The sequence below is a fragment of the Crassostrea angulata genome, chromosome 6, assembly GCF_025612915.1.
Source record: "Crassostrea angulata isolate pt1a10 chromosome 6, ASM2561291v2, whole genome shotgun sequence".
Lineage (NCBI taxonomy): Eukaryota > Metazoa > Mollusca > Bivalvia > Ostreida > Ostreidae > Magallana > Magallana angulata.
Genome location: NC_069116.1, coordinates 60,143,167 through 60,170,902, shown reverse-complemented (window position 1 = coordinate 60,170,902; position 27,736 = coordinate 60,143,167). Strand labels below are relative to the sequence as shown.

At 38.3% G+C, this 27,736-nt stretch overlaps 2 protein-coding genes and 3 non-coding genes across 10 annotated transcripts; 4 read left to right on the top strand and 1 right to left on the bottom strand.

Annotated features, from left to right (window-relative positions):
- The first annotated feature begins 39 nt into the window (after positions 1-39).
- On the top strand, positions 40-17,885 carry LOC128188141 (uncharacterized). 6 transcript variants are annotated; one of them, XM_052859006.1, is made up of 17 exons: positions 40-243; positions 2,718-2,786; positions 9,259-10,156; positions 10,564-10,746; positions 10,860-10,944; positions 11,075-11,162; positions 11,580-11,707; positions 12,174-12,253; positions 12,780-12,896; positions 13,103-13,151; positions 13,348-13,477; positions 14,020-14,148; positions 14,435-14,503; positions 14,592-14,673; positions 14,801-14,895; positions 14,982-15,110; positions 15,209-17,885. In XM_052859006.1, the coding sequence occupies exons 3-17, from the start codon at positions 9,502-9,504 to the stop codon at positions 17,756-17,758; spliced, it is 4,569 nt and encodes a 1,522-aa protein (XP_052714966.1). In that variant the 5' UTR covers positions 40-243; positions 2,718-2,786; positions 9,259-9,501; the 3' UTR covers positions 17,759-17,885. The 6 variants fall into 6 exon arrangements, with proteins under 6 accessions (XP_052714966.1, XP_052714967.1, XP_052714965.1 ...); XM_052859005.1 differs by lacking the exon at positions 40-243 and adding an exon at positions 1,786-2,053; XM_052859004.1 differs by lacking the exons at positions 40-243; positions 2,718-2,786 and adding exons at positions 3,455-4,539; positions 6,647-6,662.
- Positions 17,886-19,164: 1,279 nt separating this feature from the next.
- On the bottom strand, positions 19,165-19,236 carry Trnam-cau (transfer RNA methionine (anticodon CAU)). The gene has a single exon. It is a non-coding gene; the product is annotated as a tRNA-Met (tRNA).
- A 2,183-nt stretch (positions 19,237-21,419) lies between these two features.
- On the top strand, positions 21,420-21,491 carry Trnam-cau (transfer RNA methionine (anticodon CAU)). Its single transcript has one exon. It is a non-coding gene; the product is annotated as a tRNA-Met (tRNA).
- Positions 21,492-23,866: 2,375 nt separating this feature from the next.
- LOC128188542 (uncharacterized) lies at positions 23,867-25,351 on the top strand. Its single transcript, XM_052859648.1, has 2 exons — positions 23,867-24,821; positions 25,033-25,351. Exon 1 carries the CDS (start codon positions 23,990-23,992, stop codon positions 24,800-24,802), a length of 813 nt encoding a protein of 270 aa, XP_052715608.1. The 5' UTR covers positions 23,867-23,989; the 3' UTR covers positions 24,803-24,821; positions 25,033-25,351.
- Positions 25,352-27,290: 1,939 nt separating this feature from the next.
- Positions 27,291-27,410, top strand: LOC128190932 (U5 spliceosomal RNA). Its single transcript, XR_008244409.1, has one exon. It is a non-coding gene; the product is annotated as a U5 spliceosomal RNA (small nuclear RNA).
- The last annotated feature ends 326 nt before the right edge of the window (positions 27,411-27,736 follow it).

Here is a 27,736-nt window from a genome sequence, read left to right as displayed (position 1 = left end):
TCTTGACCGTGTACGTCTCTCATTCATATCGCTTTATCAAGCGGGACCGACTATTTTGACAAAGGCCCCGGTTTAAGTAGGTATGAGGGTTTTACGATGTGTGTTGTTAGACTTATAACAGAATGATTCCCTCTTGGTTCCTGGGACAATTCAGAGCCATTTAAACACAATAAGACAGGGCCAGTTCTCATTTAAGTTGTTATACGTTTAATCGGAGGATATAATCGGACATCCCCACACAAGGTATGCAATGGCTTTTATTTTTCAGTCTGATATTTTTTTTCTGCTCTTTTGTTTATATTAACAGAACGGTCATATGTATTATGATATCAATCGGTAGCTGTGCATATATAATGATTAGAAGAGATGTCTAACCCCGTACAAATTGATCAGACATGTAAATATACAAACAAAGTGCAATTGCATTGTATGTATTTGTTTTCTTATTTAAAATGATATGGATAATCGGAATGTAGTAATATATAGACAAAACAAAAGCACGTATCTACCTCAATCTGACATATTTCACAAGATATAGCCTGCATGGGGTGCACCAGTGTGGTAGCTCAGCCAGTGGTTTTGAGTAAAGCTAGGCTAGTATTGCATTTCTCCCGATCGCCCCCAAAGATCTTTGAGATAGCCCTTTGTAAACCAAAAACCAAAAGAATGCACATGACATCGTCTCGCAACCCATAGAAATTTAATCCTGAACCCCGAATTCTAGTTATTTTTTTCGGTGATATAAAGTTTCCTGTCTCTGAGGGGTTCATGACAAGCCCTTGTAGCTGGAGCATGAACGTCGATCATTCTTAATAATTTACCACACATAAACTTCAAAGCAAACCAAATTAACAGATTCTACACTTACTCAAATTCTAAATCAAGATGTAGGTATTTCTTCTTTGATGTTTTTCAATCGAGAGAAAAAACCCTTTTTACTTTAAAAGGCTGTAAGTATCCTTATCAGAATAATGGATGATCAATATTGAGTGTAATCGAAATAATATTTAATGGAGAATTGGCCCAGTCCCGAACATAAAGCGGCGATATGTATATACACACCCAATGTGGTTGTTCTTGTTTTTGTACAAATCGGTGACAAATCCCGCCAAGAAAACTGACAGACGACATTTAATACCGATCATTCGTGACATCATATTACCTTAATCTCACTGCTAGGTCAGAAATTCACCTGTGTCAATACCTGAGGAATGCGTATCACCTCAGCAGATTCTTAACTGGAAAAACTCAGATCCAGACGTAATATCACACCTAAGTTCGCGCACCCATAACACATAATGAATTATGCATGGGCCGAAAAAATGAACATGTGCACCCTCACGTCATTAAAAATGATAGTACTGTTGCTATATGTCCTAACCAAAATTCTTCATTGATACTAGATCAAAAAACTTAGAAACCCTTACACATTCTCACTCTCATCTATCTATCTATCTATCTATCTATCTATCTATCTATCCATCCATCCATCCATCCATCCATCCATCCATCCATCCATCCATCCATCCATCCATCCATCAATCGGTGATAAATTGATAATATCGGACCATTGAAATGTTCCGTGCATCCCCTGGCCCCCCATCCACGGCCCGTGTGTGACCAGAGGGTAATGGACACACCGGCATTCAATCTATGATAGATAAAATACTTCTTTACAATGGGGGTGTTTTTAGGTCGCTCCTCCATTGACATTGAGACAATTTCTACCATTTAAAAGGCCCTCTCCTTTAGGTAATTATGTAGGTATTCCCTGCCTTTCATGAATGGCCGACCGGAGAGGGTCGTATCCGAACACGTTGTGTTAATTTCCTTAATGGGTTGTACTGAGTTCGACACCGGGACTGACTAGAGCGACCCGTGCCCGTGAGTAGGGGTCCGTGTCTTGGTGTGGGTCCGAACATCTCACTGACAGAGGACTAACACAGCGGGCAGTAAGTGTCGTGTAGTCCATTAGTGTCCGCCGTGCATTTACTACTTAGTACAACTAGTGTCTTTGTGAGTCTCGGTGGTCAGTTAACGAAACCCATAACTGGTAAGACTTGTTTTAGAATTTTCCTCTCCATTTATAAAAGTCTTTTTATATATTCACCAAGAATTCGATTTTACAGGCTTTCATTTTTTGTTATACAAATTTGTGTTTGTCTACGTTATACACATATTTAACCCCGGGGGACACATTGTACATGTAGGTCACATCACGAGCACGGCTTAATTAAAGGTGTGCAATAGGTGTTTATTAACATTCCTATCCCACAGACTGGTCTGTTCTTAGATCGATACAGTACTAGTTTTTGTAAGTAAATTATACAATCCCTTATTGTCATTTTATAATTTTTATATTTTTCCTAAGGAGTAGTTTCAACATTTACGATTCGACACTGAACGTTTTGTAGCTGATCTCATTTCGTTCAATTTTATATGAAGTGTACATATTAAAACTTATACAGTAATATTTCAATACGATACGAGGTGTCAAGTACCTATACATGTATATGACACTGCAAAACGCAAAAAAAAAACCGCCTGAAGTTGGAATGGCGTTGTACATTTAGTAAATTCCTCACTTGAAAAAAGAAGAATCTCTTGAAAAGAAATCTATAATCCCTGTGTTGGTTTATTGCTATCTATGTTCTTTTCAAAAGCGATCGGCGTTGTAATTGTTTAATTTACGAGTTAAAATCTATTGTGATTGCCAGATTAACCCTGCATTGTGGGATCGGCGAGCCTTTGTGTGAGATTCCCGTAAGGAAAGATTTCTCTTCCAGGTAAGTAAAACAATTCACACGAAAGGACAGTGCAAAAATAAGATTTTCTCTTTTAAGCCGATTATCTCCGCAGCCCTTGAAATTACAAAGGAGAAGTAATCATGTTTAAGGAAAGCTATCAATTAACCAAAATAATGATCCTGAAATGTTGAGTTTCCTTAATTGTGAATGTTGGAGAGATTAGGATTATAAATGGCCCTCTGTTGACAAACTGCACCTTGCGTGCAAATAGTTGACGATTTGTAATTGAAACAGGCCCCATATTGTTTGCTGAGAGGTTAAGACTACCCGTCAAATGCCTTTTCATATACCCGAATCTTTTCTGCCGATGGAATGTGCGGTCAAAAAGTTATTTCTAAACACAAAGGTTTGCCGGTTTATCTTTTCCCGTGAAGCAATAAATTTTAGACCGCCAATACATGGTGGTACAAGGGTCCTTACACACAATCAAGTTAATGTTCAACGATGTTATTTCAACAAACGACGCACTTGTTCTGAATATATATACATGGAGTGAGCCCCCCCCCCTTCAGTTCCCAGCACGTTAGAACAAGAAGTCTATCGAGAGTACCTTCCCGAAATGGTGGCTGAGGGAGTGGGACTAGGGCCAAACGCCCTCTCCCGGTGAAGTAAAGACCCCTCGAAATAAATAACATGTTATTCGGGCACTCCACCGAACGGACCAACGAGAGAAGCACAAAGTGCGTTATCCTTTCAAAATGACCGTCTCAAATTCAGCAATGAAAATTAAAAAGCTGGACTTGGGAAGGGATGGTGGATCCAAGAAAATTAGTGTATTACATAATTGAAACCGACAGAAAGTTCACCCCACCTATAATATCTTTTCTGTTTCTAAGGAATGATGAACATCTATTGAATGGTCACGTGCAAAATCTAAAGTGAAAAATGTAGCCAATTGAATACAAGTAATTTGGTTATTCATAATATTTAAAATCTTAATTAAATTTGATCAATGGTATTTCCGGTACCTTTTGGAATTTCAAATGGACCGCGTGAACTGAAAGTAGGAAACCCTAACAAACCGGAAAACTAGTTAACACTGTTACCTCACAAATGATTTGCTTTATCGATTCTCAACACTGAAACGCAGTAATCTGGAAACAAATTGGACATCTGCAAAGAGACCCCGTCAAAACACTGCTAGTGTCCCCCCTACTTGAGTCCAATATTGTGTACACATTTACACCGCGAGACATTATAGGCCGCTCTTCATTTTCATTCAGGACAGGTAAAAATGTAAATATTTCTCGAGCGCTGAAAAATTTCCGGTTCTACCTATTAGAAGTGACGTTATCAAGATAAAATCCACACTGCGTTGCGTGGCTGTGTTTGGGAGCGAGGCAAATCTCAATCAAAAACGTGCACCGGACGGAGAACCTGCATGCATTATGGAGAGGTTTTCCCCCGGACATCCATCGACTGTTTCTGATTACTGGATTGGATACTCCGGAGTGGCACGTGCTTGCATGTCGGGTGAGGGATTTAACGGACTCAATACGCATGCACACCATAATGGATTACAATAATAAGCGCATGCATTCACATTGGCTTAGTCCCACCGTTCTTAGAATGAGTCGCAATTCAAACCAAAGGATACAATAGGATTTAAATCAGGACTAAAATGGGAAGGGACATCTGTTTTGGAGCCAAAGTGAAAATCAAAACTTGTGAGAATGAAGATTGGAAAAAGCGCACATTGCCGCCACCGAACCATTTTACCAATACAAGAAAGGTAAAAACAACTCCATACAAAAACGTCCGATAAAAATCAGCTATTGATTGTTTAGTTATAGTGATATTGCTGGATGCATTTTTATTCTAATTAACATCTGAGAATAATCAATGTCAAGTGACTTTGATAATATGAACACATGGAATATTAACTTTTACTATATTACCTTTAAAATATTTTCCCTCAGTATACATGTAGCTAGCGGAGATAAACACTCTTATACGCAAAATTATTGAACAGCCATCTGTTGCAAACCTTCTGTTGAGATTTAAATTGGTATTTAAATAGACAGCCTCTATGACATTTTGTAATGAATGACAACATCCTGCGATCAATTAGTTCCTTTTAAATCGTGGACCGAGTTGCTCAAAAGCGACGGTCAATTCCTTTACTATTATCAATGTGCAAGAATAGAATTACATGTCTCAGGCAATTTAACAAAAAGGTTTATAAGCATTTAATTATGCTGCAGAAACAACAAACAAAACCGGAAACACAAACCGGTTGCATTTCCGGTCTTTTTTATATTAAAGAATTGATCAATATTGAAAAATTTGTTAATAACAGCGTTCGTCCTATATAGGATAATTAATCCCATCTTTTAACAATGGTGGGACAATTTATCCAACAGCACTTTTTCTCCCATGGGATTCTGATGGAATTTGAGATGGGATGAAAAATCCCATCATTCTTCCATGGGATTTTGGTATTTGAGAGACAATTATGGGAAAAACTAAGGAAATGCTTACATTCAGGCTGGTATGATAGATTTTGAGTAAAAAGTCCCACAAAAATATATAAGCAAAAGTAAATTTTGTTTAACCGAAAGGGTAGCTGAATGCCCGGACTCTGTCGTGTCCAGACTTCAATGTCGCATGGTTAATTTCTTTGATAACCTGTATATAGGATAAAGGAAAACCAATTGCATGCAAATACAGACTTACAATTCAATTCAATTTCTTTATTAACCAATTAAGGGCCTTCAGTATTAATATACAGTGCAGTGTTTGAGCCTGCAGGGCTAAACATTTGTCAATCTCGGACAGACACGATTCGGCCGATTACGGCCTAGATATCCCCCTTCAATTATTTTCTTTTCTGTAATGACCAAACAGAGACACAATGTACACACAAACAACATTGTTTGGCAAACATGTATACATTGAAGCCCCAGAAAAACAGACCGAGGGGTACAGCTTTACCTTGACGGGACTGATGACCAGGTAGTCTCGCTGAGTGACCCACAGGGACTACGGGGTGTGGAGGTGGCTGACACTGTGCATTGCGGGGTACAGTTTTGTGCGTTACCCCGGGGTGTTGGACGTTCTGCAAGTGGACTGCATGGAGCCATATATATATATATATATATATATATATATATATATATATATATATATATATATATATATATATATATATTGATTCCTTATTGTCTCATATTGGTGCCTGGTAGTGTGAAAAAAGACCCAGGTTTGGTTTCTTTTTAATTTGTTTTCTCATTGAACCTACCGCTATCGATGATTTATTAGCAAGCACTTTTCCACAGAACTTGCGGTCAGTGATTAAGAAAGAACTTATTGTACGTTCCAGTCTAGAGAAAGAGGTCTGCTACTTTATTAATTAAATGGCGTGTGAATGTGACAAATTGGCACACTTTCTGGCATTACACACCGGCCTGCTATTTCCACCCCGCGTTCACTCTAGTGACTCAGGACCAGAAGGGCCTTGATGTGTAGGTGTATAAACCTTGCTAATCTCGTGCGTTTCTTTAATTAGATTATCTTCAATCAAAAATTCATATTGGCATAAACTGATTGATGTAAGAGATTAGTCATTAAACCGTTACCTCTAACGGTGCCTTTGTGACCCGCTAACACGATTAGATGGGAGTAGTTATTGTAGTGACATAAACTTGGACAACTTAATGGCAAACTCGGATGTCTAAACTTTGACCGATTTCCTACATGTTACATACACAGTCAATTGCAGCATGGATACGGTTGCTGCAGTATTTATACAAAATGATGGCGTCTGGTGATTAGTTTTATAGATACATGTAGTTGTGGATGTAACAAAAATACATTTTGGCGATTGTTGTTTTCCGCAGGATGTGGTTTCCGAAGGTAAACCTGACAAATTTTCGTTATTTGGCTTTCCGGAATGTAAAATGCATTATATAACCACGGCTACATATATATTGTGCACAGGTTGTATGTTTGTTTACAGGTATTATATGTCTTGCATTCATGCAGGGTAATGTATATACATGCATATTGGGAGCTTTAGGAATGTTTGCATTTGCTTTATGCGTATAGTTTGGATACTGTAGTGCGGTTTAAGAATTTTGAGTATGATCTTTATATCCAAATAAGAGTTACTTTATTAAACAAAGTCGATCAATTTGATGGAGCATTTTGCTTGGTATTAACCCTAATGGTCTCCTGAAACACATAACCATAAAAATGTTAATACTTGTCTTTTGCACAGCAACTTAAGTGTTCCAATTATCTCAGGTGAACTCTGGCAATTTTTTTTTGAGAAGGTGAGATTTAAATCTGATTTTGCCGTCAAGATAAGTATCACGTGACCAGCCCTGTCTGCCTCCTCTCTCTAACAGTTAGCGCACCCTTCCATGACCACTCTTTGTGAAACCAGAAAGAACGCGGTGGATGTCAACACAGAGGTTACCGGGGGATTTACACAATGTTAAAAAGTTAATCAATTGATTATTTCAATAAAGTGTATAGATGCCAAACGATAGCGTATAGGGATCCTTACACTCTAAATCTTTTGTGCAAACACATGCTCTTCCAGACAAGCGGAACTAGTGTTTGCTCGCTCAGTCTCCTATGTGAACCTTTACAATTTTTCGATTTAAAAGTTGTATTGACACTTGTTTGAAATATATATACGTATGAAGTCGAAATCTATTGAAGAGTTCTTGTTACCTTGATGATTAGGCCGACCCGTCAACTCATTTGCATAAGTTGTTTAGGTCGCAATAGAGAAAATTTATCTAGTGGAAATTTATTTATATAAATTGGTGTACAACAAGGGGTCGGTTTCACAGGCGGCGACATATTAAGGAGAACCCGTCGTCTGTCACAACATATAAAAAAGACGAGTCGTGAAAGGTTCGGGAGGCCTACCGCTCTCCATTATTCACGGGGCTGCAATGGATAGAATAACTTTCTCATCTTAAATCCACTTGAACTGTGTCGATCTAACACCCGACTGGAGACCGGCTAGTGCTGACAAAGAGACAGACCGAGTTACCGTGAGTTAGGGAAGAAATCGGTCCTGTTCTGAGCTCTGGCATTTATAGAGACCTGACGAGGACAAAGTGTGGATGGATCGATCGCCGGACAAACACAATGGACGCACCTTGTACAGCCAAAGACCGGGAAAGTAAAAAAAAAAGACTAGCGCGGATTAGTTCTCTATAGATAAAATGATGAGGTAGCATTCGCAGATCCCAAGAACTATGTTTGTTTAAGATTATTGTGAACTGGAATTTCTTTGCCGACGATTCTTTTGGGACGACAGGAGAATGTTCTTCTGAATTTTTGTTGTCAACCTGGAATCTGGGCGAGTGTACGATTAATGTCTTGATTTAAAGAACAAAAAATGTAGAAAGATTATCTACTAAGTGCTACATAAAAAGGAATCTGGAGGACATATGTAAAACAGTAGAAAACAGAAGGCCGCCTAGGTGTGTGCAGTAAAATTAAAACCTCCACAGGTATTCAATGAATTCAGTTATGACGGATTGAATAACATGCCGGTATATCATGTCCGATGTCTGATCGGGTTTGTGAAACATCAACAACGATTTTGTTTTGGATACTGATAATCGAATACCTTTTCAACTGTTTGCTGGACTTTCACTTTCACAAATATCTGATTTGGTGCATTCAGTGTTGTGCTTGAATCATGTATTCGAGGAAGGAATTAAGTGGCCTAAGCAGAGTTTCGGGACAACCAACATACAGGAATGTACAGCAACTGGCGCAAGAATATAGGCGCATGACCTCTTCTAGGGACAATGTGAGCAGTTCGCGAGGAGTCAGGGACCCCCACGCTAGCGTAGAGTCTGGCACACAGTTCGTACACGACAAAGGTCCCCCAAAACATGCTGAACCCAAAGAGATTCGCGATGCAACTAGCCCCAATAAAACGTACAGACAGCGGCATCAGGGGGACGACTTGTATGAGAATGCTCGATTCTATAGGAAACAAGCCATATATAACTGGATAAACTCTTCCGAACAGGTAACGCAGTCACAGTGCTGCACGGCTTAACCTACCAACAATGCTACAGTACTGCCTCGCTATACCCATCAATATAAACTAATTTACAGCACTGTTCCCCCTCCCTTTTTCCAGCAACAACTAAACTGCTGCATTTAGAAGTACAACTTGGAATGTTGCTTTCAAAGCAATCAAATATTTAATAACTACATGCGTGCGTGTTTAAAAATTCCATCGATAAATATTTGTAATGTCGTCCCATTTTAGGAAACTCTATCTTTGTGCCTTTGTTTGTGTGTACACATGTTTTTAAAGCCTCTAATGTAGTATATCGGCAATATCAGATAACCTCGAAATCATTCATGTGTAGCAACATAAATCCAAAGCATGAAGGAATGCCATACCTGAGAACAGCTGGTATGTGTTTGTAGTACTAATGTTAATTCATGGTTTTCCTTCCCATTGTAGGCGTTTGAGCGACCGACCCCCGGAAGAACGAGTGGAACTTTCAAAGGCTCGTCCCTCGTGACGACATTAATTGTGCAAAATCCAGTCAGGTTCAAAACGCGGACTGCTGCATTACAATTTGCTCAGGATCTGTTTCGCAAGGGTACCATCAAAAGTATTCATGGTGCCCGCTTTTTCGAAGATTCTGAGCTGCTGTATGTGTGGCAGGATGAGAATCAGCATCTGGACAAGCACTATCGAAGCATGACGTCATCAGAACCTACGTCATCAATCAACAGAAACAACAACGCGGACACCGTTTCTTCAGAGGCCGAAACCAAACAGAAATCTTTGATCAATGATTTCTTCAAAGACCTTGAGGAAGATTTTCCGGACACTAAAAATACCCCGGATGTTGACCGATCAGGACATTACGCCTCACTGACGCCGTGGGCCATCCAAAGGGCGAGCACCGCGTCCAGTGATAGCTCTGCAGACACTATATCACACAGCTACTCCAAATACAAGAACACCACCTCGCGGGCGTCGGCGCCGTTCTCCATGGCGACCACCAGGGATCACGAGGCGATCCCAGAGGAAACGTCGATAGAAAGAGCCGAGGGACATTCCTTGGAAATGGAACTCGATCGGAGTTTCCAGAGGATGGGCGAGCCGTCTGCCACACGGAGATGGCCAGACTCTCAGTATTGTTATTCTGATAACGAGAAACAGTTAATAGAGGAGATGAAACGGATGAAGAGGGACCACACGGAGATCGTGAAATCCTACGAGGACAGGGTGTCTAAGTTAATGACCAAGATGGGGGAGTTACGTAGTATTGCAGAAATGCTTGAAAACTCAGGGACAAAACCTAATTCGTGCGGAGTTTTTCAGAAATCCTCTTTACTCAATTTAATAGGTAAGATTGAAAACCAAACCTCTTTACATAAAAATTTTATTGTTAAGTTGAGAAAAATTCCATTTCTCATTTACGTTTGGGTGATCAAAGAATATTTGCCCTCCAGCGAAACATTTTGTTGGATCAGACACCGAGTAGTCCAGAACTGGTGTATGAAAAAAAAGTTTTATCTAATACTTTTAAATTCATTACCCAAAATATGTACATCGGTGTGAAAGTATCTGATAAAACAGTTAATGCGAAAAAAAGTTTTTATCTACCACCATTACAATTGACACTCCCTTACGCTATTTCCTGCATCCTTCCACATGTATTGTAAAAGTAAAGGCATGATTCTGTGAGAGTTAAATTAGAATTTCGACCAATGAAAGAGGCTGATGTTGATGGACACAACTTTTGTCTGACAGATACAAAACTGGACCAGGAGAGGCGACAGCCGGAGAGCACGCTCACATACAGTCTGGAGCTCCCCCCTCCCCTCCCACCAAGGCCCGGGAGGGGGAACGTGGTGTATCCCAACAAGCCCCTGGTCCGGCCAACCGTCAGGATGAAGGCCCTGGACTGGAACAGGATCATCCTCCAGCGTCCCGGTAAGACACGTGCTACTACATTCCTCTCCCCGTGTCCCCGGTCCATGGAGAGAGCCATTTAGCTTGTTTCTTAGAGTGAACACACATTGACCTAATTTCTTCGTTTCTTTCAGGGGACGAGCCGGACAGAACCCCCACTACCAGTACAATATGGCACAGTATGTTGGAGCCCAAGATTGATAACGAAGAAGTAGAAAGGTTTGTAATGGAGTGCCCTCTTAGTAAATTGTCCAGCATTCAACGAGATTTTGTTCGCATTGATCTATCATGGTATTTAAAATGTCCATGTTTCAATAATTTTGATAGTGCATGTGTTTGACATTTATAGGTTGTTTCGGCAACAAGATGGGACTACATCAAATGGAGTATCCTTGTATAGTGACGTCATAGCACAACGTGGGAAAACTAAGCATCAGGTATATCGTACTAAATACATACGATGCAGTCCTGACTGGGCCAACCTGTAGTATTAATAAAATGAAATTTCAAATTCAAATACTTTGCGTTAATGAAGCTCTTAACGCTGATGATAAATCATAGTTTGCTCTTGATGAACTTTTCGATAAAGAGCAGGTGCCCGAGCTTGTCGTAGAAATATCTGCGGTAGATTATCCAGTAAATGGACACTTTGTCGGAAAATATTGATTTTTTAATAACCGGTTGAGTAATGGAAAACTGATTGAAATAACTACAAAACGTACTTGTCATTCTAACCGAAAATACTAATATACTGCGGTTGTTATCTGAAAGTTACCCATTAAGATTACCCATTGGTACCGGCCGCGGTAACTAATCTGACTTTGTCTGATAATTATCTTTCTATTAATTACTAGTTGGTCACTATTCTGGAGCGAGAGAAGTCGGGTCGCCTGGCGTTCACAATGAAGGCCCTGCCCCACCCCGTGTCTAGGCTGACCCACGCCATAACCAGCCTAGAGGTGTCCCCCATCAACACGGACAGGTATAGTAAAGTTTGTTTGCTGAAATCTGTATTAGTTATAGGCGACATATAATAAATACGCATACTAACAATAGGAAGTTATAATAATAATGTGTGTGCTCAATACATGTACATGTCGTTTGCATGAGAAACAGGTTTAATTAATTATACAAATGATGATGAATTAAATATATTTTTAACATGAGGAGGGATCATTTGATTTGCAAACTTCACAAAATATAGTGAAAATTGTTTTTTTTTTTCCTCTGGAATAAACATTAAAAATAATCATTTAAAAACAAAATGTTTCTCCAGTATTTTATCTCCTTTGTGCATGTAAAGTTGTTTTGTGGCGGGTTACGGGGTTAATCGGAGGAAATGAAATCCTCTTAAGGAATCATGTTTAATCTGTGAAAACGATCTGACATTCAACCTACTGAGTGCGATAAGATGGCAGAAAATGATACATTATTTTACACACATTTAGATTTGCCGAACTGATGGAACTATTCGGAGCTGGCTCTGATGTGGACAAAATCAATGCTTATGTCAAGAGAAAAGGACCAGGTATCGATGGAGCTTTAATTTATAAGCCTATTTTGTAGTTATAATAAATGGGGAAAATAATTATTGAATATCCTTTTTTTTAAAGAAAATATGATATACTTTTTGTTACTTTAAAATTTTAATGAGATTAAGGTGGTATGGGACATCTGTCGATATTGATATAAATTAAAGTTCATTGTTATAAAAAAAAAAATTTCACTGGTTTAGAATTTTCAAATTCACTATATCTGACTAAAAAATACATTTAAAGTTTCTTTGGATAGGTAAAAATTTTAAAATCCCAGCGGGATTCGAATTCATGACTTGCAGATTCATAGTGAACCCGCTAACCCAATTAATGTGCTACGCTGTTACATGTAGGTGACAACTTTTGGGAAAGTAACTATTTATAAAATTACTTGATTTTATTGTTTATTTCGATAAATAGTACATCACAACATGGAAGTATCCCATACTACCTTCAGAAAATCTTATCGGTACTTTTATTTAAATGTGGTTGAGATTAAGAATTACCGGTTTATCGTAGGGAATTTGGATCATCCGGAGTATCTTCTGTATGAATTGTCCAAAATGGAACATTTCCGAGAGCGTGTCGACTTTCTCCGGTTCCGATACAGGGCGCAGTGGCAGCTGTTTGAGATGGGTATGACCCAGTTTTGACCTAAAGTTAAAATGTTATGATTTATTTATGTATCTTCATTATTCCAACTTTGATTTTTTTTTATTTCGATTTTTCCAATTTTGACTCCTTATTTAAGTTTTTCAATCTTTGTTTTTTTATTATTTTAATGTTTTAATGTTAATGTACATTATTTGACGAATTGACGTTATATGGATAATTATTTTTAGACCAACAACTCCGAGAGCTTCACACTGCGTGTGACGAAATTACTAACAGGTAAACCAATTCTACTAAAGCATTAAGAAAAGAAATAAATATTTGTACCCTCAAATAGTAATGTCGCAATATTCAATTTTTTTTTCAAGCACTGCAAAAATCAACAATGTTAATTTGATATAAATTAACGAGATTTTAAGATGGTATTTAAGTATACGTACAGATATACATGCTGACCGTGTGTTTGACCTTTCAGTTTGTCCCTGAAGAATCTCCTGGAGACCTTGCTGGCGGTGGGGAACTACCTGAATGGATCCTCCCAGAATGGACAGGCTGACGGGTTCAGCATCAACATCCTGAACAAACTCAAGGACATCAAGGACATCGTAAGTCTCCACTGTTGGGAGGGATAAAAATATAGACAATCATATTCTATATTAATTTGAACATTTTCTATCTACATTTGATTTCCTAGAATTTTCAAACAAATGTAGATAGATGTATAATCAAGATTTTGTTAGTCCTTTTAATGCTGAAAGAATTTCTTAAAATTGTAAGAAGATTTTCTGTATCAATATTGTAATTAAACTTGCTGATATCACACGTGTTTTGTCACTGACACTGCGAGCGATAAAATCTTACATAAAGATGTTTATTCGCAGATACCAATGATACAAGAATCATTGAGGGGCAGTGGCATGTTTATTTGAATTTACTGGGTGGGTGTAAATACAAAATTTATAAAACATGAGTTGTTATGTTTAAAAATTAGTATTTACACCCACCAAGTAATTCAAAATTTACAATATGACAGCAGACTAATATATGTACACTTTATACAATATGTAAAGTTTTCAAATTATTTATTTGATAAAGAATAAATTCGTTGTTCCCCAACTTACCGACCTGTTATGTTGTGTTCTGACAGGATGACAAGGGGAACCTGCTGGAGTTCATTATGAAGATGTACTGTCAGTTCTACGAGGTGGAAATAGACATCGGATGTCCCACGCGCTTCCGGTTGCCCGAACCCTCCAACATGAGGCACGCTGCGCAGGTCAGAAACAATCACCTTAAATCTTCTTTTGCCATAATTTACTGCAATGTTGTTGAAAAACATAGCAGTAAATAGTTAATTCAATTTGATTGCTGTTTTTTATTAACTATTTCCCCAAGCAGTCGATGTTGACTATCGATGATAAATAGATTCTTGCTGTTTCTGTTATGAAAAAAATAATCTATGTGACTGTACATAATCCAGAGATCCTAATAAATAACCGAACATCAGATATAAAACACAGGCTTTGAAAAAGTAAACTAACAGGCTTGTTGGTTGATTTCAGGTGTCCTTTGACAGTATACACGAGTCTCTGGCCTCGCTCCATGCGGAATTCCGCTCGTTCCAGGACAAGGTACATGTAATACCGTGCACTATCTGAATACCCCCTCTGTATCACGTTGTCCTTACCTGATTTTATAAATTCTGTTGTTAACGTTTAGACTCTGGAAAAGCTGACCAAGGCCGAGTCATCTTCTTCCATTAACAACTTCCGGACAGTTGCCGAACATTTCTTCAGTTCAGGTAAAAATTTGTTTATTTGTGCCAACCCTCATAGATCACTAAAAACGATGGTTTTGTGACTTTTGCCATCAATCTGAAAACAAGTTAAATGTTGAATTTACCTACTGTTCTGGTTAATTCTTTGCAGCTCAAGAGGTCATGACGGACGCCGATACTCATCTCAGGGAAACAAAGGAAGTGTTCGAAAAGACCAAGCTCTACTTTATGTACGACAATCCTCAGGTGTGTGTTCAGTTATTCTGTCTACAGAATTCCGACTGTTTGTTGTGGTTTAATATCTATATGTCTAATATTTATGTCATTTCTAGTGTCCTCCACAAGATTTTTTCCAAATCTGGGCTGTGTTTCTCCACGACTGTAAATACTATTGGAAGCTGGCTCACAGAAAGATTTCAAAAGACCGGTTTGAATTCGAGTTCAAATACAAAGGTCAAATGGTAATTATTTTATATACATTACACATCACTTTACATTATTAACAATATACCATTAAAGACATTATAACTTAGATACGTCTACTTTACTCTTCCTGCAGTCTGTGAACTCGGCACATGGTTACGACAGTTTCCGGGCCAGCATGCTTCGTCGTCTGACCACGCTACATCGAAGTGTCCCTGACGGGCCGCCATCCGGTAATCAAAATCTCAAACCTCAACAGCCTAACACGTGGGCAGATTCCGTCGACGCTAAAACCCCTCAGGAAACCCCAGACAAAGCCAGTTTAAGCCAGAAAAAGCCTGATCTGGATATAACATCATCCTCCTCACCCAAACTTCTCACTTCCGAACCACCTGCAAGTCTTCACAAGCCCCAGCCACTGATGAACGGCCACCAGGAGCCCTCTCATCTACAGGGTTCTTCAAACTATGAGAACCACGAGGACATAGAGAAGATGGTCCCCGGGCCACAGCAGGACGTCCCTGTGGATCCCATTGACGAGAGGCCGCCAATGCCGCTCCCTGACGCCGGCGATCAGAAGCTCCTGGACAAACAAGGACCGTTCTCCATTAAGACCTGGTTAAAACGGGAGCCAGGTCGTCCCCAGAGAGGTAATGACAATAAACCCCTGTGTGACGGTCGAACTCTTGAAACTCCGGAACAGCAAGCGAAGCGTCCCTCTAGCACCACCTTTAGCAAACTACGCAGTAATTTTGTTCAGAAGATAACTGGCTCATCAAGTGGCCACACGCCAAAACGACCAAGTCAGCTCAGCGTCCACCAGAACTCGGAGGCCCCCGAGGCTTTCTGTCGACCTCTGGAAGTGTCGCCATCGTTTACTCCTTTGAAGATAACCACAGACTTTGATAACATTGACCCTTACATGACGAGCCTCGGCCGCGACGATCGGCAGCATTTAGATACGTCCAGCAGCAGTATACGTCATTACCCATTCACTAGTTCCGCCGACAGACGGACGTTCGACCACCGGGTGCCGGCTGCACGACGCGGGAGACACCCGGGAAGGGACGGGTCGGACGTCTCTACTGAGTACGCGGGGCTGTACCACACTCCGCCATTCTCAACTACTGCGTCGGTGGACAGGGACGGGTATGCTTCTCCGAATGTGATTGGACCGTTTACCAAGAGTGATATTAATAACAATGAAAAACACAATAACGTCGAGGCGGATTCTGACAGAAACAGAGGTGTTCCCGTTCTCTCCCGGGCGCCCCTTACTCATTCTGATCATCACAACATTTCTTTTCAATCTAGAGACAACGATTCCGTTAAGCCTAACTCAGGGAGCGCGCCAAGTTACAAATCAAAGAGTAACCCCAGGCAGGTCCGACTGGACGTGTCGTCTGCCATGAAATACCAGTCAGAAATGGGTTCGCAACAGCTCACGGAAATGACCCCCTCCGATTTGTCACACACAGATCTTAAGGTACCGATGCGCGAGCACAGACCTCCTCCTCCAGTGGATAACACCCCTGCCCAAAGAGACCCAAAGAAAGAATCATCTTGGAGAAAGGAACTTAGTGCTTTATATTCAGAATCCCCATCGTCGAAACCAAGTGAAGAAAAGCCGGTAAAGATCACGTTGGGTCGTGCTCATCAACGGCAGCAAAAGGCGGCCCAGCAACAGCAGAGGCTATATCAGCAACAGAACAACCTGAAACCGGTGACGGCCAGTGTGGGCAGCAACGCAATAAAAAGAGACGTCCCACCACAAAAACCACCGCGGACGCCGCAGATGCAGCGGTCGCACTGCCACATGGACCTCTCACAAACGACCGACGACCCAGAGAAACCGATCATTCCCGAGAGACTCCGAGGGCAGCAACACCATGCCATCACTTCTCTGATCAATCGATTTGAGAAGAACACACCATCAAACGATGCTACCTCTGTGAACAGGAATTTGAACAAAACCAAGAACTTTGTGCCGAGCTCCATTCCAATAAATGAGAACAAGCAGATCGGTAACAACGAGGAAGACCCGCCCCCTCTCCCCCCGCGACTGGACTACCCTTACTCCGAGGGTAAAGCCCAGTATAACTCCCACTCTAACGAATCCACCCTAGTCAAGACCCCTGTCAACAGTGGCGGTCAGCTCGACAGCAAACAGTCACAAAGTGTACCAAACTACTTACATTCCAAATTCTCCAATTGCTATGACGTACACAAAAGTGATGCTTCGAACGCTCCCGTACCAAAGCCGATTCACTCTCGAGAGAGCACGGGTCTAAGTGACATTGATGGCTACACAGACCAGCTACGCAAGGCGGCCAGCAGCTCAGTGTTCGACAGATACAAACACCACAAAACTCCGACTCAGACCGACAAGGACGCCAAATCAAACGTGGAGACCGCGCGCAGGAACCTTAATCATGTGTACGATAGACAAAGTGGAAGCAATTCAAACTATAGTCTGCAATCGTCAAATACGCATCAACCTTTAACCTCGTATGGAAGCCACGCCCCTTCCATACAGACCAATATTCCTCAGCATGCCAAATTGAATCAAAATCACGTGACTTTATCTCCATCCCCTTACAATAGCCAGCGAAACCCGCGGAGGGAGGAAAGTGCAACAGCAGTTATTAAACCAACAGTTATGCAGGGAGCGGTCATGGACTTTTAAGACAGCACAATAGTTCGGTCTTTTTAGACATTACGATGTCATAGCCTTACAGGGTTTCTTTATACATGTCGCCTTTTTTACTGACACATTTTCAACCAAATATTTTGATTCTTACTTTTATTTTTACTTTTTACAGACTTCTATATTTCTTATAGATATTTGCCATCAGATCTGATATTTTGTACTGTACATGTATATTTTAACTAAATATTGTTAATATATATATTAAATTATCCTAAAATGAAAATAATTGTCTTTTTGATTTAATGAAAAAAAACTGGGAACACTTTAATAATAGCTGTACAAACCCTTTGTTGGAGACAAAGATAGATACAATTATAGTGTAAGTAATATAACATTTAAAGTATCAACATTTATCTGTAGACCATAAGTTCCAAGTATACACTCTAACTATATTACAAGAAGCGCTATATTTAATCAGCAAACAATTGTCAGTGTACACCTTCATTAAGCTTTTGTAGAACTAAATTAAATGCTGAATTAACTAAAAAGACAGTGTGCTATATCTTTACATTTACTTTCTTTCCTCCTATTAAATTGCATTGATAGATTTGAGTGATATTTACGCATAACACAGAAGACCCAATCACTCAATCTGGTGCGTATGTATACATTCAGTTTTCCTTCAGAACATGACTGACTCTCATCTCGACTTCAAACCGGATCACGACCTGATATAATTATACGTGGGCTGATTAATATTTCATGGATGTAAATATTTTTTTATGATTTGAATGAATTCAATTGATTAATTTCTTAGTATACCAAATATAAATTCATCAAATTACAGAATGAAAAATGAATTGTGTTAATTGAATTAAAAACGCTGTGCACTATATTTGTTAGCATAATTCGGCTGTTCCAGTGGCTCTTCCGTTAATTACGCATTACTCGTTGAATAAGGCCGAGATTTTTTTAAATAAATCATATTTGCGGAAAGAGAACAAATGTTAAAAAACGTAAATATAAGCATTAAATCCTTATTTTCTGAAAGATGTGGTCTCATAACTGCAACGGTGTGTGCAAACAAATTTTCATAACGCGCTAGCGCGCACTATTCAATTTGTATGCACAAACCGTTGCAGTCATGAGACCATATCTTTCAAAAAATAAGGATTCAATGCTTAAATAAAAACCTCTTCTTCAGGAGAATAAAATAGTCTACCGATGGCCAGAACCAACTAGCCCTCTTTAGGTGAAAAAAATAAAGGCATTCGGAATTAACAACTGCATTCTTCAAAAGCTCGTTTTTTGATTTTCTAATAAAGAAAATAGCGTCAAAAATATTTAGCAAAAAAAAATAAAGGCATTCGGAATTAACTGCATTCTTAGAAAGGTTCTTGTTATTTAGATTTTGTAATGAAGAAAATAGCGTCATAAAAACTTAGCAGAGCGTGGTTTCGATCCACGGACCTCTGGGTTATGGGCCCAGCACGCTTCCACTGCGCCACTCTGCTTGTGGATATGTATGGATATTAAAGCATATCATATGCAATATTTTTCCATTCTTGCATCATCAGTGGCGAACAGTGCCAAGGGAAATAATTCAATGTTACGGTCAATCAACCGCTGTGCTCCATGTACTTCATACCCATTGTCGATTGCGCGTGACATATCCGAGTAGTTCCGAGTGGTTATATTCTATTCATTCATTCTTGGTCAGCAACACCATGCCATCACTTCTCTGATCAATCGATTTGAGAAAAACACACCATCAAACGATGCTACCTCTGTGAACAGGAATTTGAACACCGAGCTCCATTCCATTAAATGAGAATTTTATTTTTTACTTTTTACAGACTTCTAAATTTCTTATAGATATTTGCCATCAGATCTGATATTTTGTACTGTACGTGTATATTTTAACTAAATATTGTTAATATACCGGATATATTGAATTATCCTAAAATGAAAATAATTGTCTTTTTGATTTAATGAAAAAAAACTGGGAACACTTTAATAAAAGCTGTACAAACCCGTTGTTAGAGACAAAGATAGATACTATAGTGTAAGTAATATAACATTAAAAGTATCAACATTAATCTGTAGACCATAAGTTCCAAGTATACACTCTAACTATATTACAAGAAGCGCTATATTTAATCAGCAAACAATTGTCAGTGTATACCTTCGTTAAGCTTTTGTAGAACTAAATTAAATGCTGAATTAACTAAAAAGAGAGTGTGCTATATCTTTATAAAACTCTCTTTCTAAGGAGAATAAAATAGTCTACCAATGGCCAGTACCACCAGCCCTCTTTATGTACAAAAATAATAAATAAAGGCATTCCGAAATAACAACTGCATTCTTCAAAAGCTCGTTTTTTGATTTTCTAATAAAGAAAATAGCGTCGGAATTAACAACTGCATTCTTAGAAAGGTTCTTGTTATTTAGATTTTATAATGAAGAAGAAAGCGTCATAAAAATTTAGCAGAGCGTGGTTTCGATCCACGGACCTCTGGGTTATGGGCCCAGCACGCTTCCACTGCGCCACTCTGCTTACGTAAATTTTAAGAACTGTACACGTATTTATTGTGAAACATGTAATAGTTTATCATTATTGGATCATCAGTGGCAAACAGTGCCAAGGGAAATAATTCAATGTTGCGGTCAACCAACCGCTGTACATGTGCTCCATGTACTTCATATCCCATTGTCGATTGCGCGTGACATATCCAAGTAGTTTCGAGTGGTTTTATACTATAATATTCATTCATTCATTTACGTGTATTCATTCATTCATTCATAAGGAATCGAGCATAAAAAAGACAAAATATTCTTCAAATAAGTGAGTAGGAGACGTGATTTTACGATCCCTTGATATGTTAGTTTAGAGGCCTGGATGGCGGAGGCCATTTTTATACCTTACTTCTCTCCTTACCTTTAATTAAGGAGCTATAATTGTATTAAAATATAACAAATGATTCAGTTTTAAATATCATATTGAAACTTTAAGGCTATAAATCTGATCGTTAATTTGCTGATTATGCGGCCTCCCGAACTTACCGTAGATGAATGTACATTATAATAAAAAAAAATTATCGGTCAAAAAAATTTCAAAGTTAAGTAGACCAAAAAATTAATTTTAAATTTCTAAGCAAGGGCCAATAGCGCTACTTTGATAAACATCTCAGTTGTGAAGAAAAGGTGTATTATTATGGCAGAGAGATTTATCTTACTATAATAATAGAAATACCCTAACTTACAGGGGCCTTTGAACAAAAGTATAAAAATTGACAATTAACTGTCAAAGCGAGCATATTTTTTTCAACTCTGTGCAGTCAGTAATTCCTACTTTCCGTTGTATAAAAGAAATAAAACTGGACAAAACATTTTTTCAAAAAGTTGATAACAAACTAAGTTTAATATTAGTCAGTGATGACAGTGGTTAATTTATCTGTTTGTGATTTCCTCTGTATTTCAAAATGCATTTTTATTTTTTACCTCTTTCAAACGGCATGGCTAGTTCCTGTATAATACATCATCTAATATAGTACTAGTATTATTCTACATGTATGACTGATGACTGACCGCAACATTGAATTATTTCCCTTAGTACTGTTCGCCACTGATGATGCAATAATGGTAAACTATTGCATGTGTCACAATAAATACGTGTACAGTTCCGAAACACGACACAAGCAGAGTGGCGCAGTGGAAGCGTGCTGGGCCCATAACCCAGAGGTCCGTGGATCGAAACCACGCTCTGCTAAAAATTTTTAGTTTTGCTTTCATTTATGTGCAATGTTGTAAATTTTAAATAAACTATAGGTGGGTGTAATTACAAAGTTTACACAAAATTTACACAACATACATGTTTAATCATGTTGTAAATTTTGTATTTACACCCACCCAGTATATTCAATGCAAAATCTATACAACATGACAAATCGGTGGCCAAAGTGAACTGGTATTTGTGAGGTATTTTTGTCCATTAAATTGATTTAAAGTAGTACCTTGGCTGAATATTTTTTTTAACAAAAGTTTGATATCAAAATTGTTTTAATTTTCTTATAAATTACAAACTCGTTTTCAGTTTTCAAAAAATTATTAAGTTTAAAAAAAAAGCCTACAAAAAAAGAAAAATTATCGATGTCAAAAACTAATGATGACAAGGAAGATCAATGCGGCATCAGAAATTTACTGAGGATGACAATATACGTACGAATCAGGGACGTGTACATACTAAATATTATATTATACGTACCTGTATACCTGTACCTGCTCAGGAACGTAGCAAAATATCTTAAGGTCAGACGACACGTTCCTCAATTTTAGATAACTTTTTCTAGGAATTTGTTAATGGTTTACTACTACTTTGACAAGCTTTCTTGCAAAAAATTAGGGTACCTTACCAGGCATTTCTGCAAAATACTAGAGTATGCAATTTCCTATATAATCTTCTTGAAAATACACTTGAATTGCTGATATAAAAATAAATACATCTACAGCAGAGAAATTCACTAAATTAGAACTATATCTCCGCCGGGGCGGGGCTTTGAACTCACGACCTTTAGAACCTATACGCTTCTGGCAGTGAGCGGCCACGGTTCTAACCACTCTACCATGTACACATATTACCAAATTCAAGTTAATTTGATCATTTTTAAAGTAATTATAAAATTAATATTTTTTATTGGAACTCTTTATTACGAGGAGATACAAAAAAGATTCTCGAAGAACGTGTCGTCTGACCTTAATTCATGTATATATTGATATGTATCTTGATATCTTGAAATATCTTGATATTTTGACAACCACAAACCAAAAGAAAAAAAAATGTCCCAATCCTGAACATTTTGAGTGCGTAGTTCTCTACTTCACCATGTTAAAGTTGGGTGGGGGCCGGGGGAGGGGGGAACGCATTGCAAATTCAGTTATTTAAGGTATGCTGCGAAAAAAAGTGTGCACTCAGTGGGATCAATAAAATTCAATATTGTTTGTTTATAAATATATAGTAATTGATAGAGATATGGCATTGAAGAAATTTTCACGGGGGAGGGGGGTGCTTGCAGTGCATAATTAATTCTTCTCGTTACCGTATACACAGGCACGTAGCATCAGAGGGGGGGGGGGGGGCGGGGTGGGGGGCTCCCTCCCCCCCCCCCCCACTTTTTTTCGCAACAAGACATTTTTTTAAAAATTACATATAACAATTTGAATTATCAAGGAGTTGGGCCCCCCCCCCCCACTTTTTCGGGAGTATGTAAAAAATTGATATGAAAATAAGGAAATTAGGATTGTAATAGAAGTTATACACTACGCCAGCCACCCCCCCCCCCCCCCCCGGTTTAGGATTTTGAAGATTTTGGGAAATACCTAATTTCCTTCTTTTTTTTTTTTTTTTTTTGCATGTCAAGAGTTTTTGAATGAGTCTGGCCCCCCACTTTCAAAAATGTTGCTACGTGCCTGATACATGCATAGGCGTCGGAACCGGGGGGGGGGGGGGGGGGGGCTAGGGGGGCTTAGCCCCCCACTTTTTTGCAAAGTTATACCTACCATTAGAAACATAGCATGATAGAGGGTTCAACCCCCCCCCCCCCCACTTTTTCTCGCAGGAAAGATTATTGTTCCTAAATTTACCTTGAAAGATTGAGAAGTTAGATTCAGAAGCATACTTCCCCCCCCCCTCCCACGGATTGGGAATTTCATGATTTTGGAAAAAAGAACCCCCCCCCCTCCCACGGATTAGGAATTTCATGATTTTGGAAAAAAGAAAAAAAAATTTTTGGAAGTATAGGTATACTCCCCCCCCCCACGGATTAGGATTTCCATGATTTTGGGAATTACTTTTTTCTCAATATTTCTGAGGATTAGTCTAGCCCCCCCACTTTCAATTTGCTTCCGACGCCTATGACATGTATATTGCATATCACGATTTTTACAAGTAGGTTGATAAGTTATAAAGTGCAGTATTTAGTATTTTAAAAAAAATTCCGAGATCATAATTTAGAAGTCCTATTTATCGTATCACCATCTGACGTACATGAACATTGTCTACTGATCACGCTGAAAGCATGTGGACGACAGCATGGAATCTCTCGTGCGTTTTCCATTTCAATCTTATAATCTACCATTTAAAGCGCCAGGCAGACACAGATTGCGTGGAAAATTTGTAAATATAACTGTAGGCCTATTTATATTGCATGATCAGTCGTTCAAGCTGAATGTTCAGTGTGTGCATAACAGGAGCCAGACTAACCAGACAATATGTGGACAACGGTCGGAAACAGGAGTTTAATGATGAAAACAACTTCTTTCCTGTCATACATCAAACGTGCTCATTCCACACAAAATTTACCGTGTGCATTTTTCGCATTGACTGACCAATGGCCGAAGGCCTCGATCCCGTTGTTTGACAGTAGGTCACGAAATCTAGGTCGCGTTAACACAGTTAGACCGCTGTCTTTATCGACAATGTATCAGAGTCAAGCAGCCGTGGCTTCCGTGGACTTCGGGGAGGCAAGTGACCCCTCCCCCCAGGGCATTCAGGGGGACGATTGTGTCAACTTCCGCCTGTGGATGGAGAGTTGTCGGCGATATGGTTTGCCAGGCTGTGATGAACAAGCGAACCACATCGTGTCCGGCAGAAAAACCATCTCTCAAGTGTTTCAGGAACAAGATCAGATCATCAGAGACATTGCAAGAAACTATTCACAGGTGAGGAAGTCTAGCGCACCTGTTGACAGTGAGGTGTCCCGTCAGGGGGTCCAGGAGGGGTACGGCTACTGCGCCACGGTGGACTCCTCGGACAGCTGTGTGCAGGGAGTCCAGGGTCTGGACATTCTTCACGGTCTAGTCAATGTGGCGTCTCCCCAGGGAATACAGGGGGACGAGTGTGTTCAGTTCAAACTCTGGCTGGAGAATTGTCACCGGTTCGGGATCACAGGGGAGTGTGAGCAACAGCTGAACAGCATCAAGTACGGCCGGAAAACGCTTGCTCAGATATTCCAGGAACAAGATACGCTTATCCGACAAATAGTCCAGGAGTACAAATCCGGGAAATCCCAAGATTCCAGTTGATTGTCAAAAACTTAGGGTGGTAGGGGACACTTGTTGATATTATTGTGGTTAAAAGTACATAAAAATCAAAATACTTTCACTGGTTCAGAATTTTCAAAATTCACAATGTTTTGCCATTGAAGAAAAAGATTTTTGAAATTATACTTGATTTCATTGTTTATTCTGAAAGGAATTGCCTCACAATATGGAGCTGTCCCACACTACCTTAAGATTAATCTTTTTTTTTTAAGTGCCCATAATGGAACATTGCATGGAACATTGCGTGGAACATTACGGGGAACATTACATGCAAACCAAACTGTGATAATGTTTGTTGTCCAGGCTTTGACACACTGACAGTGTAACTGAAGTTATAAACACACAGTTTACACAGATTATATGTTGAGAACTTGTTTATTTTCATTTTGTACCGGTTGATATACCTTGTTATATACATAATAATTTAATGCAAAATGTACCTGTTTTTACAACATGAATGCAATATGAAATGAAACTGTTTATAATAATTATTATGTATAATAATTCAATATAAACTCATTTAAACATGAATCATTGAGTTGCAATATTTTGCGTAGATATGACTTCTGGTTTTCATGGGTTAGCACAATTGTGATTGTCGGAGATAACAAAACTGGACTTGTTTGGAGTGGGTAGGGTGTTGGGCGTACAGGAATACATATACATGTACATGTAATTTTCCACCACAATGCAAATGGATTCTATAGTTGAATATTATTGGAAATTATTGTTTTCATGATAACATTGTTCATTGAGGCTACATTAGTATTGCGAAAATCTAATTAGGTGATTTTAAAATTGCTATCGTAAAAAAGATACATGTTCAGCGCGCTGAGTAGATATTATCAACACTGGCAAATTTTACGGAGTTGTCTCTCTTAAAACAACAACATCTCCGTTGGAATCCTATTGATATCATATGAATTGGTATGAAGTGATTTTTTTATATTCTTATATAGTGAGCAGTAACAGATTTGTTTCCTTGTGAGTCTAGCAACTTCAAGTGAGAGTGAATAGATAGGTGTGTTGAGATGGTTTTGCTAGCAATGAGTTGGTGAGCTTTAGGTTGGAATGTCGGGTCGGTGAGCTACAGATGTTTTAAGAGTTGCAGGTTAACGAATCTGTAATCAGCAGACTGAGTTTGAACTTAAGGACGTTGGATCCTGCAATCAAAAGTCTTAAAGTTTTTTCTAAAGTATTTTTTTAAAATCTACAAACATAGCTTAATCAAAATTCAAAACAAAATTTTGGGCTCCATATGCTTCATTTGGCGCTAGGGTGTATTTAAAATGACCTTTCTGCACTGAAAGTGCAGATTGCACATACATCACTTTTCCCTCTATATTTTATTATCGGAATGAACCATGGCATCAAATACAAATATATACAATTAAGAATAAATAAAATTAAAATTATTATAAAGAAAAATGTTACAATGTCTTCACCTAATTGATATTTTGACCTTTTTGCACTGATAAAACGGGTTTTTTTTTCAGTACCAAATTAACATGTAATGAAATTATTTAAAAGTCTCAAACTTGTTCTTAAATTATGATAAACTTGTCAGAAAAAGGTTAAAATTTCAGAAAATAAAACAAAAAGTATGGGTCTATTGTGTAAACTTTGAGATATGGCACGAAATAAGCTAATATTAGGCTAAAATTGGAATTCATTTTTCCTTGACTTTTATGAATTATAAGTTAAATTTGCCAGGATATGTCGATAGAAATATTGAAAAATTGTAAATGTTTTTCATAACAAAATGAAGATATCCTAATGCACAAACTATCTGGAAATTGTGTTTGAACTGAAAATAAGGAAGGTAAAGTGATGGTACTCTAAAACAACTGAGTTACGAAAAATGTTCATTTTCTTCTTAAAAACCTTCCGCCACAAAAAATAGTCCCATAATAAACTCTGTAAATATGTAATTTTTCCTTTACTATTTTATTTAAGATAGTTTAATTGGTATTATAAAGAAGATAGGTGGATAAGGCGTGTAAAATGCCCATACACGGTCGGACAAGCTACTGAAAAATTAAAATATCAATAAATCTTATATTTTAACAAAAAATCATTTAAAACAATATATATTTAACATATCATTGATTTTAAACCTATAAATATGTTCAATACTTGGAATATGTTGACTCAAACAGGCGTATACGTATCAAAACCTGCAAATAATGTCATTTTTTAGAACTTTAAGGCATTTTCTTTTATAGAGTGGGTCTGGGCTCCATATTTTTCTCATGGTCAAATTAAGGTCTAATGGAAAACAAACCGATTTCAATCAACAAAAACGTGGAGAGATGACCCACTATACATTAAAAATATTATTTTGTATCCAAACAATTGAACGTTTTGAAAAAATAATGCAAGTCCGTAAATTCGTTGCCAAAGTGACACATAATATTTAAAGATCCTACTTTGTTGTGTCTGAAATGGCTCAGTGGTTAGAGTTCCTGACTTACTCTGGTTTCTCTTCAATCCACGTTTAAATCTTTCGCCTTTTACTAAAGATTTCCGTGGAGAGGAACATCTAATGAGTCTATAGACTTATTTTTCAAGCCCTGATTTCATTCAGGGTCAAAAAAATAAAGAAACGGAGGGTGTGTTGATATTTATTTTTTAATGCTTGTCCTTTTGTATAAATTCATTTGTTTATTAGACATTGCTGTTTTTAAGAATTGATATGTACAGTGTGTATTATGTTGAATATCAATAAAAGATAAAAAAAAAAAAAGAGTTCCTGACTTAAGTTAACCTTTCATATCAAGGGGTTTTATGGTATGGGTTCGATACCACCAACATTTCAGGCAATATTTTTTTTCTTATTTTTTGTTAAATATATTAAAAACTGAATATAGTTAGAAATTGTGCTTTGGCAAACTCGTATTATAATATATTTGAATA

Coding starts and splice junctions, on each gene's coding strand:
- LOC128188141 (XM_052859001.1), top strand. CDS start 8,473: ATGTATTCGAGGAAGGAATTAAGTGGCCTAAGCAGAGTTTCGGGACAA. Junction 8,812..9,258: donor GGATAAACTCTTCCGAACAG/GTAACGCAGTCA, acceptor TTCCCATTGTAG/GCGTTTGAGCGACCGACCCC. Junction 10,945..11,074: donor GATAACGAAGAAGTAGAAAG/GTTTGTAATGGA, acceptor TGACATTTATAG/GTTGTTTCGGCAACAAGATG.
- LOC128188542 (XM_052859648.1), top strand. CDS start 23,990: ATGTGGACAACGGTCGGAAACAGGAGTTTAATGATGAAAACAACTTCT.